The 12,698-nt window shown below is 51.4% G+C and overlaps 2 protein-coding genes across 2 annotated transcripts in view; one reads left to right on the top strand and one right to left on the bottom strand.

Moving 5' to 3' along the window:
- Window positions 1-61: 61 nt before the first annotated feature.
- On the top strand, window positions 62-9,534 carry DKC1 (dyskeratosis congenita 1, dyskerin). The gene is made up of 13 exons (XM_009872562.1): window positions 62-143; window positions 1,259-1,350; window positions 1,810-1,994; window positions 2,461-2,525; window positions 3,073-3,199; window positions 3,604-3,734; window positions 4,636-4,779; window positions 5,182-5,302; window positions 6,560-6,678; window positions 7,592-7,695; window positions 8,160-8,226; window positions 8,754-8,912; window positions 9,384-9,534. The coding sequence occupies exons 2-13, from the start codon at window positions 1,280-1,282 to the stop codon at window positions 9,453-9,455; spliced, it is 1,365 nt and encodes a 454-aa protein (XP_009870864.1). The 5' UTR covers window positions 62-143; window positions 1,259-1,279; the 3' UTR covers window positions 9,456-9,534.
- A 2,385-nt stretch (window positions 9,535-11,919) lies between these two features.
- Window positions 11,920-12,698, bottom strand: part of LOC104276304 (55 kDa erythrocyte membrane protein) — a gene marked incomplete at its 5' end in the record, with an annotated part of 2,501 nt that continues 1,722 nt past the window's right edge. Inside the window, one exon of the mRNA XM_009872563.1 lies at window positions 11,920-12,263. Within this exon, the coding sequence (XP_009870865.1) occupies window positions 12,087-12,263 (177 nt within the window). The remainder of the gene's footprint in view (window positions 12,264-12,698) is intronic.

The raw sequence follows: 12,698 nt of genomic DNA, 5'->3' as shown, positions 1-12,698 counted from the left end.
GAGCCCGCGGAGCCGGGGATTTTCTCTGATCTGGGGTTATTTTGTTCGCCCTTCAGGACATCCAGCACACGGAGGAATTTCTTATCAAGCCCGAGTCCCGGATCGCTCAGCTGGACACGTCCCAGTGGCCCCTCCTGCTCAAGGTAGAGCCAGTTCTCGAGAACTCGGTGACCCCTCCCAGCTGCTTTTGCCACAGAATCACAGAATTGTTGAGGCTGGAAAAGGCATCTGAGATCATCAAGTCCAGCCTATGTCCCAGCACCACCACACGGGAACGACCCGCACCACACGGGCCAGACCGGGGCACTAAGTGCCACATCCAGCCTCTCCTTAAACCTCTCCAGGGACGGTGACTCCCCCACTGCCCTGGGCAGAGCATCCCAGTGCCTGAGCACCCTCTCCATGAGGAAGGGCTGCCTGAGATCTAACCTAAACTTTTCCTGACGCAGTTTCAGGCCGTGCCCTCTTGTCCTGTCACTGGTTGCCCAGGAGAAGAGCCCAACCCCCACCTGACTACACCCTCCCTTCAGGCAGTTGCAGAGAGTGAGAAGGTCCCTCTGAGTCTCCTCCTCTCCAGGCTGAACACCCCCAGCTCCCTCAGCCTCTCCTCACAGGACATTCCCTCCAGTCCCTTCCCCAGCCTCGTTGCTCTCCTCTGGACCCGCTCCAGCCCCTCAAGATCTTTCTTGAAGTGAGGGGCCCAGAACTGCACACAGGCCTTACCAGTGCTGAGCGCAGGGGCAGAATTACATCCTTACATCTCCTCTCCCGGCACAGGCCCACAGGGATGCACAGCTCCTCCTTTATGTAACCGTGCTGCTAAGAACCAGCATGTGTGGCACAAAGCAGGCAAACCCTCTGCCTGCAGAAATCACGTTACAAAATGTGTCCAGCACTTCCATTTGTGTGATTTCTTCCTAAGTTTGCTGTAAAGAGCACACCAGGTTTCTTCACCCATTTATTTCGATCTGGCAGTGCCCTGTGGTCCGTGTAGATTTCCACGTTGCTTGTGCTGAGTTTCTGGGTTTATCCTGTATTGTAAAGGTTGGCATTTTGCTGCTTTCCTATCTATTTCAGTGCAGGACTTCCTTTCTGTAAAATATTTGTTGTGCTTTTGTTGGGTCATTTTCATTTTGGAAGCAGCTCTTTTAAACGTACAGGTCGGATGATGTGTCACCAGGGAGATGTGCCGGGACAAAGCAGTGTTGAAAAGAAGGTGAGCTGAAGAAAATCTCTAACTTTTGCTTTGATTTTCTAGAACTTTGACAAGTTAAATGTGATGACAACACACTACACACCTCTTCCTTCCGGTGCTAATCCCCTGAAGAGAGAGATTTCAGACTATGTTAGGTGAGTGCAATAAGGGCCTGAGTGGTTTATTTTTTTGCACAGTTAATACCTTAAAAACATTTTGTGTTCTGGATTCACCTTGCACCTTTCTGCTTGACTTCGTGTGTTGCTGCTAACCAGTAAATGTCTAACTAGGACCTGCAGGTGACTTGCTGTAAGATTTGCGTTGTTCTGAGTTTGTGGCTGGGCTCTGGACAGATGTGCAAACACTTCAGGAATTCCCTGGGGCCTTACGGAAAGTCCTTTGGCCTGCCAGGCTTTGAGACTGCTTGGAATTTGTAGCATTTATTTTGGGGAGAATTCTTTGGGTGTGGAATATATCATGTGATGCTTACAGATTATCTGGCTGTATGGAAATACATTTCTTCAGCCACGTTTGTCGTGCCTGCAGAGTTTTTTGTGCTCTTGCTGCGTTTGCCCCGATGCTTAGCTCCTACTACCCATTGTCTTGCACTATAGGTCTGGCTTTATTAACCTCGACAAACCTTCCAATCCGTCTTCCCATGAGGTGGTTGCGTGGATCCGACGCATCCTTCGAGTAGAGAAGACGGGGCACAGTGGCACCCTGGATCCTAAGGTGACTGGGTGCCTCATTGTGTGCATTGAGAGGGCGACACGACTGGTCAAATCTCAGCAGAGCGCAGGTACGTTTCTTGCCTGGGACCATTTAAGTAACTGGGGAGCTGCAGAGTTCTACTGGAGGCAAAACGGAGATTTCTACTCGTTGAAAGGGGTTATTCTTGGTCTTCAGTGCCTTGAGCTTAAGCGTTGCTTATCTTTGTGACACCAAGCTGGAGAGGGTGCCTCCATGCTGTCACCAGTTATTTTATTTATTGCTTCTCTGCGGCTTGTGCAGTTTTAAGTCAGTGAAAATGCTTCTGACAGACGTTTTGGTGCTAACTGAACTCACAGCCTTGGCCTCCAGCAGCCTAGCAACATAGAAGTTGATGAAAAAAATAAACATAAGCTTCTTTTGTTGGAAGAATAACCAAGAGAAGTGCTCACAAAAATTTTGGGGCTCTGTGGATGTGTGGCTGTGAAGCAGTGTGGACCTTGAGGGCAACATTAAATGCAAGTGGCCACTCCTGACTGCTCTTGTCGTTCTTGCAGGCAAAGAGTATGTGGGAATTGTTCGGCTGCACAATGCAATTGAAAGCGAGGCTCAGCTTGCCAGGGTAAGTCTCGGCATGCTCTCAGCCGTGCTGGCATGTGCACCGTGTTTGGCATCGGTGGGAGGTGAGAGGGTAGGAGCAGAGCTCAGGTGCTGTGTGTGAGGTGATGACGAAGTTTATCCATTCTCTGAGTGCAGCTGTGCTGCCCTCCTGCAGCACCCCGGTTCCTGTCCTAGGGTCTGGGTGCTGCGCGGCCTCCAGACACCCTCCAGTCTCCCAGTGTCCTACTGGGGCTGCTGTGGTGTGTGGCTGGCTGCCTGCAGGAGGGGAGTGGTGCTGGCAGGGCTGGAGCCCCCCTTCTGGGGGCGCTCTGTCCTCACCGAGATGAGGGATGATGTCTGATCACATACTGCCACCTGATGGAAAAGCCCAGCTCTGCTTACTGGCAGCAGGAGTAGCATTTTGAGCACAGCACTGCTTCACCTTGGCTTTATTTAATATGTCATCACCAAATTATGATGAGCCTTGTGGCTTCTCTGGTGTTGCTGGAGAGCCCAAGGTGCTCCTGCCTTAGGGCACAAGGGTGAGCTCTTCTTTCTTCTACCTTCAGGCAATAGAAACTCTGACGGGCGCGTTGTTTCAGCGACCACCCCTCATTGCTGCTGTGAAACGACAACTGAGAGTCAGAACCATCTATGAGAGCAAGCTGGTGGAGTACGATCCTGAGAGAAGATTAGGTAAAACACGGCTTTCCTGCCTTCTCCCCGTTACACTGACAGCTGCTGAAGTGTCCTGGGAAATGAGCTGCTGCTTCTCCTTGTCATATATCTTAAGACCAGAATCCTCCCCACAGTCAGGCAGCAACTGCTTCATGTGTTATTTTGATATGCTGAGAAGCAAATCTTGAAATCCCATCTGTTTTTATTGGTTTTTAATACTGCTGCATCCTTCCTTGGGAGAGCCAAATGATGTCAATTAGATGGCATTAGCACTCAGTGCAAAGATGACCTTCATCTATCACCCTAAGCTGATGGCTCTGTGAGGGGTTGAGCATACAGCTTCTCTTGGAGGGAGCTTCTAGATGTGGTTCATTTCTAGAAAAAAAAAAAAAAATTAAATATTCTTCTGCCCTGCATTTCAGGTATTTTCTGGGTGAGCTGTGAAGCAGGCACATACATCCGGACGCTCTGCGTTCACCTTGGCTTGCTGCTCGGCGTGGGGGGCCAGATGCAAGAGCTCCGCAGAGTGCGCTCGGGCATCCTGGGAGAGAAGGTAGAGTGGTAGCTCCAACTGCAACCAGCAAATTTGAAATGGTCATAATTACAAGAGCTCCTCTGGAACTGCTTTCTCCTGACGCTGTCAAACTAACAGCAGCTGGGGGCGGTTTTGTGAATAGCCCTGAGAACGTGGGAGCTCTGGCTGTAGGCGACCTGTAACCAAAGTGTTGAGTTCAGGTCAGGGTGTTGCCCCTGTTCTGGTAATTAAGCTTTGGGACAGCAAGTGTCTGAGAAGTGCACTGCGGTGGCTTGAAAGTTTGTTCTGTGCCACCTGTGTTTCTCAGCCTACAAAATGCGAGTTTGCCACGAGTTCAGGCACGTGACCTGTCTGCGTAATGATCTGCAACTCCTTGGTGTCGGGGCACAGTGCAAGGAGTGGGCTTCGTTGAAATGAGCCTGGGAGGTGAAGTCTTGTGTGGTGAACGCTTGGACAGTCTTTTCTGTCTGGTCATTGCTGGATCCTGCTGCTGGTCTGAACTCCAAAACCGATTTCTTTTCTTGCAAAGCAGAAGTGTCACAGTGTGAGTGCTTCCCCACCCATCTGTTCTTTTACCACGGCTGTAATCACTGGCAGTCATTCCTGAATTGGAATTGGTGGTTCATTTAGACTTCTCCTCACTAGTCTTTGCTCTGAAGTCCCAAGTATTTTTTTAAGTCTGGTCATATTTCAAAGTTTCTTTGGGACAGACGTTATCCACTAGATCCAAGTGCTGTCTGAGATTAGGGAGGTTTAGCACAAGTCCGGCTGACCTCAACCTGTTGATGGGAAGTGTTTTTGTCCTTTTTTTTAGCTTGCCTTTTTGATGGTGCTGAGTTGGGCATCTTATTTTTCACTCCCTTTCAGCACACAAGTTGGTGGCTGCTTCCGAGAGTTAAGAGAGGTTGTGTCTTTGCAGGACAACATGGTGACTATGCATGACGTACTGGATGCCCAGTGGCAGTACGACAACAACAAGGACGACAGTTACCTGCGAAGAGTTATCCTGCCCTTGGAGAAACTGCTGACTTCTCACAAGCGGCTGGTCATGAAAGACAGTGCGGTGAGTTCCGGAGAGTTCCAGCTGACGGCTGGAAACTGTGAAGTGCTCTCCTAACTAATGCAATAAATGGGGGTTCAGGATCATGTCCTGACTGCGAGCTGTGTAGAACCTAATATGGACCACGGATCAGCAGTAAGATGCCAGAGCCAAGAACTGAGTGGCAGAGAAGCTGCTCTCCTCCCTTCAGGAGGATGCTGATGGTTATAGATCTGCCTCACGTGTTGTTCGCTGTGATAAGTGCTTTGCTGTGCTTGCTCTTGTCAAACCCCAAGTTTTATCTGGTGGACAATAAGAAATGCTATTGCTGAGACAGCGGTGACAATGGGAAGCTAAAATATTAGAGGCATTTGTTAATTTATTCTCTTAATCGCTTATAAGCTCTCCTGTTCCCTGTGTTTTCAGGTTAATGCCATTTGCTATGGAGCCAAGATCATGCTGCCTGGTGTCCTGAGGTATGAAGATGGCATTGAGCTTAATCAGGAGATTGTTGTCATCACCACGAAAGGAGAAGCTATCTGCCTAGGTATGGAACTCCTTGTTCTTGCTGTGCCCAGCTGACCGCAGAAATAACAGACTGTATTCTGGTGAATGCCCAACAAATGAGTCTTTGTGTGCCGGAGGTTTTAACTAGTGCTTTCTGATGGGAAATGTAAATTAGTACGGCCCTGGGGAGCAGGTGTTGGGCAGGATGTTAAGAAAGAGTGGCTGTACTGGTCCTTGGCAAGGTGCAAAGACTACCTCAGCCTGGTTTCAGCTGCGTGGTGCTTGGGTGTGCTCCACGTGTGAGGTGATGACGAAGTTTATCCATTCTCTGAGTGCAGCGGTGCTGCCCTCCTGCAGCACCCCGGTTCCTGTCCTAGGGTCTGGGTGCTGCGCGGCCTCTGGGTGCTGCCCGGCCTCCAGACACCCTCCAGTCCCCAGTGTCCTACTGGGGCTGCTGTGGTGTGTGGCTGGCTGCCTGCAGGAGGGGAGTGGTGCTGGCAGGGCTGGAGCCCCCCTTCTGGGGGCGCTCTGTCCTCACCGAGATGAGGGATGATGTCTGATCACCAGCTGCCACCTGTCACATCACACTTCCTGAGCAGATCGGTGTAAAAGGTCTGGAGCAACCATTGGCTTCTGTGAAGTAACTCGGAAAGGTGTTTTGTCTTAACCAGGGTCTTCAAAGAAGCTGTGTAGGTGACAGGTGCTTTGTCATGCTGCTTGGTGTTGTGTGGCCTCATGCTCTGCCCAGACCTGTTGGACTCAGGCACCTTGGAGGTGTAACACAGCCAAGCTGTTCTGCCCTGTTGTTTGTACTGCCTGCACTCTGCTCATCTCAGGGCCCTGGCCTGAAAAAGCTTCACTTCTTGGTAGGATTAGTCTCCTAGTTTGGCTCTGCAAGATTCTGGTAGCTGATGAAGGAGCATCACTGTTCTGTTGTGTAGTGATGTGATTCCTTGAGCTGCCTGGAGGTGTTCCAGCAGCTGCTCACAGAGCTCTTCCCCATCCAGTTGGGGTATTGCTCTGGGAACTGGCTGGTCTTGCTCCGTCGCTGGTGTTCTGGTGTAAATGGAGAATGTGGTGCTTCTGGTGTAGTTAACTCCCGACTGACGCACTTGCTGCCTTTGAGCAGGGGAGCTTTCTGAAGTGCTGAACTCTGGTAAGGTTTTGGAGTGAAATGGCACTGGTGCGGGCTGGTGCTTCTCTTTGTGCTGACAGAGGGACAACAAGCTGAACGCAGCAGGTTCCTGCGTCACTGCCGCAGTTCTGCTGTTGAAGAATTAATGAACTCTTTCTGCAGCCATTGCCTTGATGACTACGGCTGTCATTTCTACCTGCGACCATGGCATTGTGGCAAAAATCAAGAGAGTGATCATGGAGAGAGACACGTATCCCCGCAAATGGGGTCTCGGTCCCAAGGTGAGTGGCGACGGGGTGAGGTCGGTCCCAGGGCGGCAGCTGGCATGATGTGGGACGCATCTTCTGCGCCCGTGTCTTCTCCAGGGTCTCGATGTAATTCTGCCGGGCTTTCCCAGCGCTGCAGTGGTGGCACTTCCCACTGCCGGGGCTGTTGCTAGCCCATTGCTGGTGGGAGCGAGGTTTTCTCACCCAATGGAGCCTGAGGAGCTCTACCTGAGTCCCAGCTGGGGCTGCTGCTGTGCTCAGGGGCGGCCTCCTAGGGTCTGTACAGCACCAGCCCTCCTCTGGAAAAGAGCCAGATGATGCGAAGTGGATGACATGAGCACTCTGTGCAGAGATGACCTTCATCTATCACCCCATACTGATGGCTCTGGGGGATGGGTGGGCAAGGAACTGATTTTCCTTCTGCTGCGACTGCAGTGGTGCCAAAATGCGCAAACTGTCTTCATGAGACAATAAATTGGGCCTGAAGGACAGGAGCGGTGGGAACACCTGTTGTTGGGTTCCTTTCCTGTCTCAAGCATGTGGTAGTCCCGGAATTCAGCGGTCACACCTTGGAGTCTTTAGCAAAGCCTTGTATTTGCAGCTGGAGTTGTTCAGCTGAAATGCAACCGGTCACTGAGGTGGAGAAACCCAGTCAAAGATCTGGGCTCTGCAATGTGTGGACTCATCTTGTGCTGCTGCTGTTACTTCCCCTACAAATCAGCCCTTATTTGCTGATGAAGATGTCTCCTGTCTGAGAGGAATGCAAGGGGTGTTTTGTGTGATTTGCTAGAAAGTCCTCGGAGAAGTGTTGAATCAGTAATGCTGTAGTTGTTGGATTGGCTTGTTCCTGTATTACCTTGAAGGGCTGAAGCCCCAGGGAGGATTTCTCCCTGGAGCTGCATCCTGACTGGCTGAATGTTGCTCTCAGGCCAGTCAAAAGAAGATGATGATCCAGAAGGGTCTGTTGGACAAGCATGGGAAGCCCAACGAGAGCACACCGGATTCCTGGAAGAAGGACTATGTGGATTACAGGTGGGTTCAGGGTATGTGGCTCCCGCATGGTGGATAGAGGGGGAGCCCTATGCATCAAGGGCTGGGCTGAGTGCTGCCTTTTATGCTTGGAGCATGTAGGCCTGGCCCAAGGCTGTCGGCTGTCTGGACCCGTGGGGTGCAGTGGCATTTCTTGCAGTCCCAGAGAAACGCACTGCTAGTGGGCAGCACTGCAGGGAAAGGTCCTGAGCAGACGGTTATCCCTTTCTAGCCTATGCTTGTGGTTTTAGAGGGAGTCAAGTCTGCTAAATTAAATGGGAGACACCTTGCTGTTTATCCAGCCCAGCTGGTCCTGGTGCAGGCTGCGGGTCTCTCCCACACCACCCTCCCCGCTCAGCCCCTGCTGTGGGTTATGGAGTCCTTGCGAGGGAAACAGCGCTTTGGGCTTGTACAGAGCAGCGTGAAGCAGTGGCCACCCTGCTCAGCCTGGGAATCTTCTCTTTCAGAGATGCTTCCAAGAAGGAGGCAGCTGCCGTTCCTCAAGCTGTTTCAGAGGTGGAGAGGGCTCCAAAAGTGAGTATCGTTAGTGCTCTGGGGTTATAAGGTTATTACACGCCCTGGGCGTTTGTCTCTGGGATATTGTACTCTGGGTACGAGTCCTGTAGCACAGTGTAAACACAAGGAGCTCTGACTGGTGACCTGCAAGCTGTGAAATTCAAGGGACCGTGTTGTATGGAGCCACGGTGGAGGTTTGTTGTGCCAGTGAACCTTTGCCGTTGCAGAAATGCCCGTGCAAGAGTTGCATCTGAAGTTCCCTAAGTCAGGGCTTATGCGTGCACGTGGGAAGGCGCCAGCAGTGTTTTAAACTCTAGCATTTGGGGTACAGGTAATGCTGAAAACGATGCAGTTCTGGAAGAAGCAAATCCTAGACAGTGTGTGCTGGAGGGGACCAGTGGTGGTCTGTGGCTCACCCTCCTCAGAGCATCCTTAACTGTGAAGTTGGATTGAATCAGGCAAAGTAGTTGCAACCACCTCGCAGTTTTTCCATCACTCGAGCTCCTTTGGAAGAGGGTGTGTCTGACAACGTGTTCCCCTAACAGAGGAAGCGAGAGTCGGAGAGTGAAAGTGAGGAGGCTGTGACCCCGCCATCCCCTGCCACCCCGCCACCAGAAGAGCTGAGCAAAAAGGAGAAGAAAAAAAAGAAGAAAGAGAAGAAAGCCAAAGAGGCAGCTGACAGTGGGGGAGAGCAAATAGAAGTGGTATGTAACTGGATGCTGCCGTGGTAAGGTCCAGACATGGGAGCAATTGCTGTGTCTCACTAATACCTGCCAGATAAATGCGTTGGCATCTCGCTGTGCGTGTCCCCAAAGTGCCAGGTGCCCCAAAGGCAGAGAAGGATACTTGTAAACTGAACTGGTTGAGGGTGGCGGGAGATGGGGCAGATGAAGCTCATGGGGCTGGCTGAACTGGGATGGGGTGAGCAGCCATCTCTGCCCCGGGGCAGTTGTGGTGGGTACATGCTCCTGCCGGGCCACCTCTGTGCTCAGGTGACGTATCAGTGGCTCCAGTGTCCTGTAGCTGGTCCTGGTGGGAGAACGGTGCCTGGCACGGTTCTGGCATTTGGTTGGTGTGGTTGAGTGTTTGAGCCTGAACTGTGTCAGTAGTGGCGCTTTTCTTCCCGAAATGAGTGGTGGGGGATTCCTTCCTGACCCTCTCCAACTTCTTCACAGACCACTGAGGCCAGCACAAAGAAAAAGAAGAAGAAGAAGAAACAAAAGGAGGCAGAAGAGAGCTCAGAGTAAGCGACGGGATCTGTCCAAAGCAAGCAGCCTCCTCGGTAGGGAGGGAGGAGTCTGAGGCCTTGAGGAAAAAAGACGACTGGCTGTGTGGCAGAAGGGCCAGCAAGTTCTAAACTCTTTTTCTGCTGTTTGTACAAGTGAGCAGGTGTGTTTGCCCGGGATACACCTCGCTTAGGTCCCCCTCCTCATCCTGTTTTAAGGGTTGCTAGAGGAGCGGGGTGCCTGATTGCCCCGCGCTGGATTGCTCTCTAAAGCTCAACACCGTGATCCGAGTACACTTGGTATCTCCAGGGAAGTTGTAGCTCCTGGCTCGTACTTGTGTCTCTGTCTTTACCAGGAGAGGGAAGAAAAACAATTCTCCCCCGTCTTGCCCTGCCTTTCTTCCTTTACTTACAAGGATGGAGCCATTGCCTGACAATTGCAGAATGTGTTGGGATCTGCAGGACTGGCTTTGTCACAGCCCATCTGAATGTGTTTGGGTGGGGACGATGAAATCGGTTATTTGAACGGCTCCGGCTGGTTTTAACTTGGCCCTGTGTTTGGCTTGACCCTAAGCTGGGTGTGATCAAAGAGTTCACCCAAGTATTTTTGGGTACTTCTAAAAATTTTATCATAAAAGGATTAGAACATTAAATTCCTGCTTTTCACTTTATACTGACCCCCGGACCCAGTGCCCCAGTGACCTTTTCGGTGCATACATCTTTCTGGCTCTCCTCTTTTCTACCCAGTTGGTGGAAGGGCACTGCAGCGCTTTCAGTTGCCTTCCCTGGTTTTGCTGTTTAACACACTCTGAAGGTTAGAAGTGGGGATGCTGCTGCGGGGCAGAGGTGAAATAACCAGAAGGCAGCTGCCCAGTACGATTTCCTGAAGGGCTGGTGGGACCCAGAGCCCTTGTGAGGAAAGCTTGGCCAGAGGCAGCCCTGCAAGGACTTGAACGGCTTCAGAAAGAATTGTCCTAATTTCCTTTCCCGGCGTGGCTTGCTGGGGGTGGCTGCTCTCTCTGTCACAGGGGTAGTGCTGAGTCAAGATTTTAGCTGCTTTTAATGGGGAATGACCCAGCCTGCTTCACTCTGAGCTTCGTCCCTGCAGAGTTTCTGTAATGTTTGTCTTAGCCTCATGCATTGCTTTTGTCTTAACCATCTGACTTCTCTCCTCTCTGATGCTAGAGACAGGTGCAGGTAGCGAGGCCAGCAGCCCGTGGCTGTCACAACCTGAGCAGAAAAAAAAAAACAAGTCCATTTTTTATTTACTCATTTTTTTATGTGAAAATAAAAGCCCTATTTTTGAATGGGTGCTTTTTTTTTTTCCTTGCTCACCTGGCTCCTAGAAGAGGTCGGTGATTCTTGGTGGGGAGGGGAGGCAGCCTAAAGTGTGGCTGGTGGTGGCTGGAGGGACTCTTTGGTCTTGGCCAGCCTAACCTTGAGTGGTGGGAACAGCCTTCCAGCTGTGAGCTCAGCCTAAGAAGTAAAACACCAGTCGTGGTGATGTTTCAGCACACGTTTATTGCTGCTTACTGTTTCCCTGCAGTGGATCAGAACGAAGGTCCCTATTGCACATCAACAGATTTTATTTTTGGCATCCTTGAAAAAAAAAAACCAAAACAAACACAAAACTAAATGCACGAACCTTCTTAGCCCCTTTCTCCTAGCTGACTGCTGAACACACAAATGACATTTTTTCACCTAAATGATGGCTGTGGTTTACCCAGGAGCCACGGTGATGCTTCCCAGACATGGTCATGGTGGGGCTTGCCAAGTCACTAGACTCCTGCTGCCCCCCCAAAAAAACAAACCCCGTGGTGGGGGTGGTTTTTACGTTTGCATGCAGTGTGTGAGACACCCTGGACTCCGGAAAACATGCCTGGATGATGACTGTAGAGACACTTTCTACTGCATGCAACAGCTATTGAACTGTTCCTCTGGGGTTTGGTCTGTGGGACATCCTCAGCTGCTGTTGAGTTTCTCTGGCTGGGTGGTAACAATCCAAGCTGCACGGTGAGAATTTAAATACATTGAGGTTTTACAACTACAGGGTAAATTCTGAGAACTCCCAACCTTGGAATGCGTGAGACTTGACCATCAAATCTGTGCTCACCTTTCTGGTCTTCCCAGTTTGTGAGGGGAAACTTGGATGCGGGAGCTCTGGTGTAGTCTGTGAAGCCTCCTAACGATGGGCTTCCTTGAAGCATTGTGGACACCAAGCCAGGGTTTTGAGGTGTCTGTGGCACAGCAGGCACTCCTGCACTTCATTTCCCTTGGGACTGATGCAGAGAACATCAGCCAGGCACTACAAAAAGATTGTGCTTTCCCCTGTCCTGTGAGGCAGGGAGCTGTGCTCTGAGCTAAGCCGGGCTCTGCTGTAGCCCTTCATGCTTTATTGCTGTGCCATAAAATCATTTGGGGCAGAAATCAAGGTATTTTGGGGCCCTCCCCCAGGGCAATCCCTATCCTGCATCCCCTCCCCATCCCTGAAGACCCCATGTGTGCGTGTCAACCAGTTGAGACCATGTCTGCGGAGCAGCAGAGGACGGGAGTTGTGCTGGGCTGTGTGTGAATCAGGGGAAGCTGAGGAGGTGGGTTTTCTCCCCACGGCTGCAGGATGGTCGATGGGAAGCGGCTGGGGTCAGATGCCCTCTCAGTAGACCCAGGAGACAGGCACCCACTGTGGAGAGCTGCAGGCCTGCTCAAAGGCCTCTTGCAGCAGCTGGAGGCTTTCTTCCACCCCGTTGTTGACTAGCGAGAGGTCAAAGTAGTGCGCGTATCGGCTCCGGATGCTCTCTGAATCCTTCCGGAGCTGCTGCAAAGCCTCTGACTGTAAGAAAGAGGAGAGCGCTCAGGAGCCTGGGGACAAGGGGAGTTTCACAACCTCTACTGGTTTTGGCTGGGATAGAGTTAAATTTCTTTTCAGTAAAAGCAAAGCTGCCTTGTCTACACAGCATCTCCACTAGTGGGGGCATCCGAGGAGGATCCTAGTGGGCAACTGTGCTTTCAACAGTGTAGTCCAACTACCGTAGCAGCTGCCTGCTTCTGTGCCTGGCGTGGGGATGAACTTGGGGAGCCATGCACGCTGCAGCTCTGCTGTGCGTCGCCTGGCAGCTCTTAGGGAGAGCAATGAACAAAGAGTTTGGGTCTTGTGAGCTCTGCTGGGTGGCATTTTGGCTCTGCTGCCTTCCCTTCTAGTAAAGAGTTACCTGAGCTTGCGGCAGGCAGCTATATATAGCGCCTGCAGCGGCAGGGCTGGCCCTGC

Source organism: Apaloderma vittatum, unplaced genomic scaffold, assembly GCF_000703405.1.
Source record: "Apaloderma vittatum isolate BGI_N311 unplaced genomic scaffold, ASM70340v1 scaffold12647, whole genome shotgun sequence".
Classification (NCBI taxonomy): Eukaryota; Metazoa; Chordata; class Aves; order Trogoniformes; family Trogonidae; genus Apaloderma; species Apaloderma vittatum.
The sequence above is the reverse complement of the archived record's forward strand: the minus strand, read 5'-3'. Positions and strand labels throughout refer to the sequence as shown.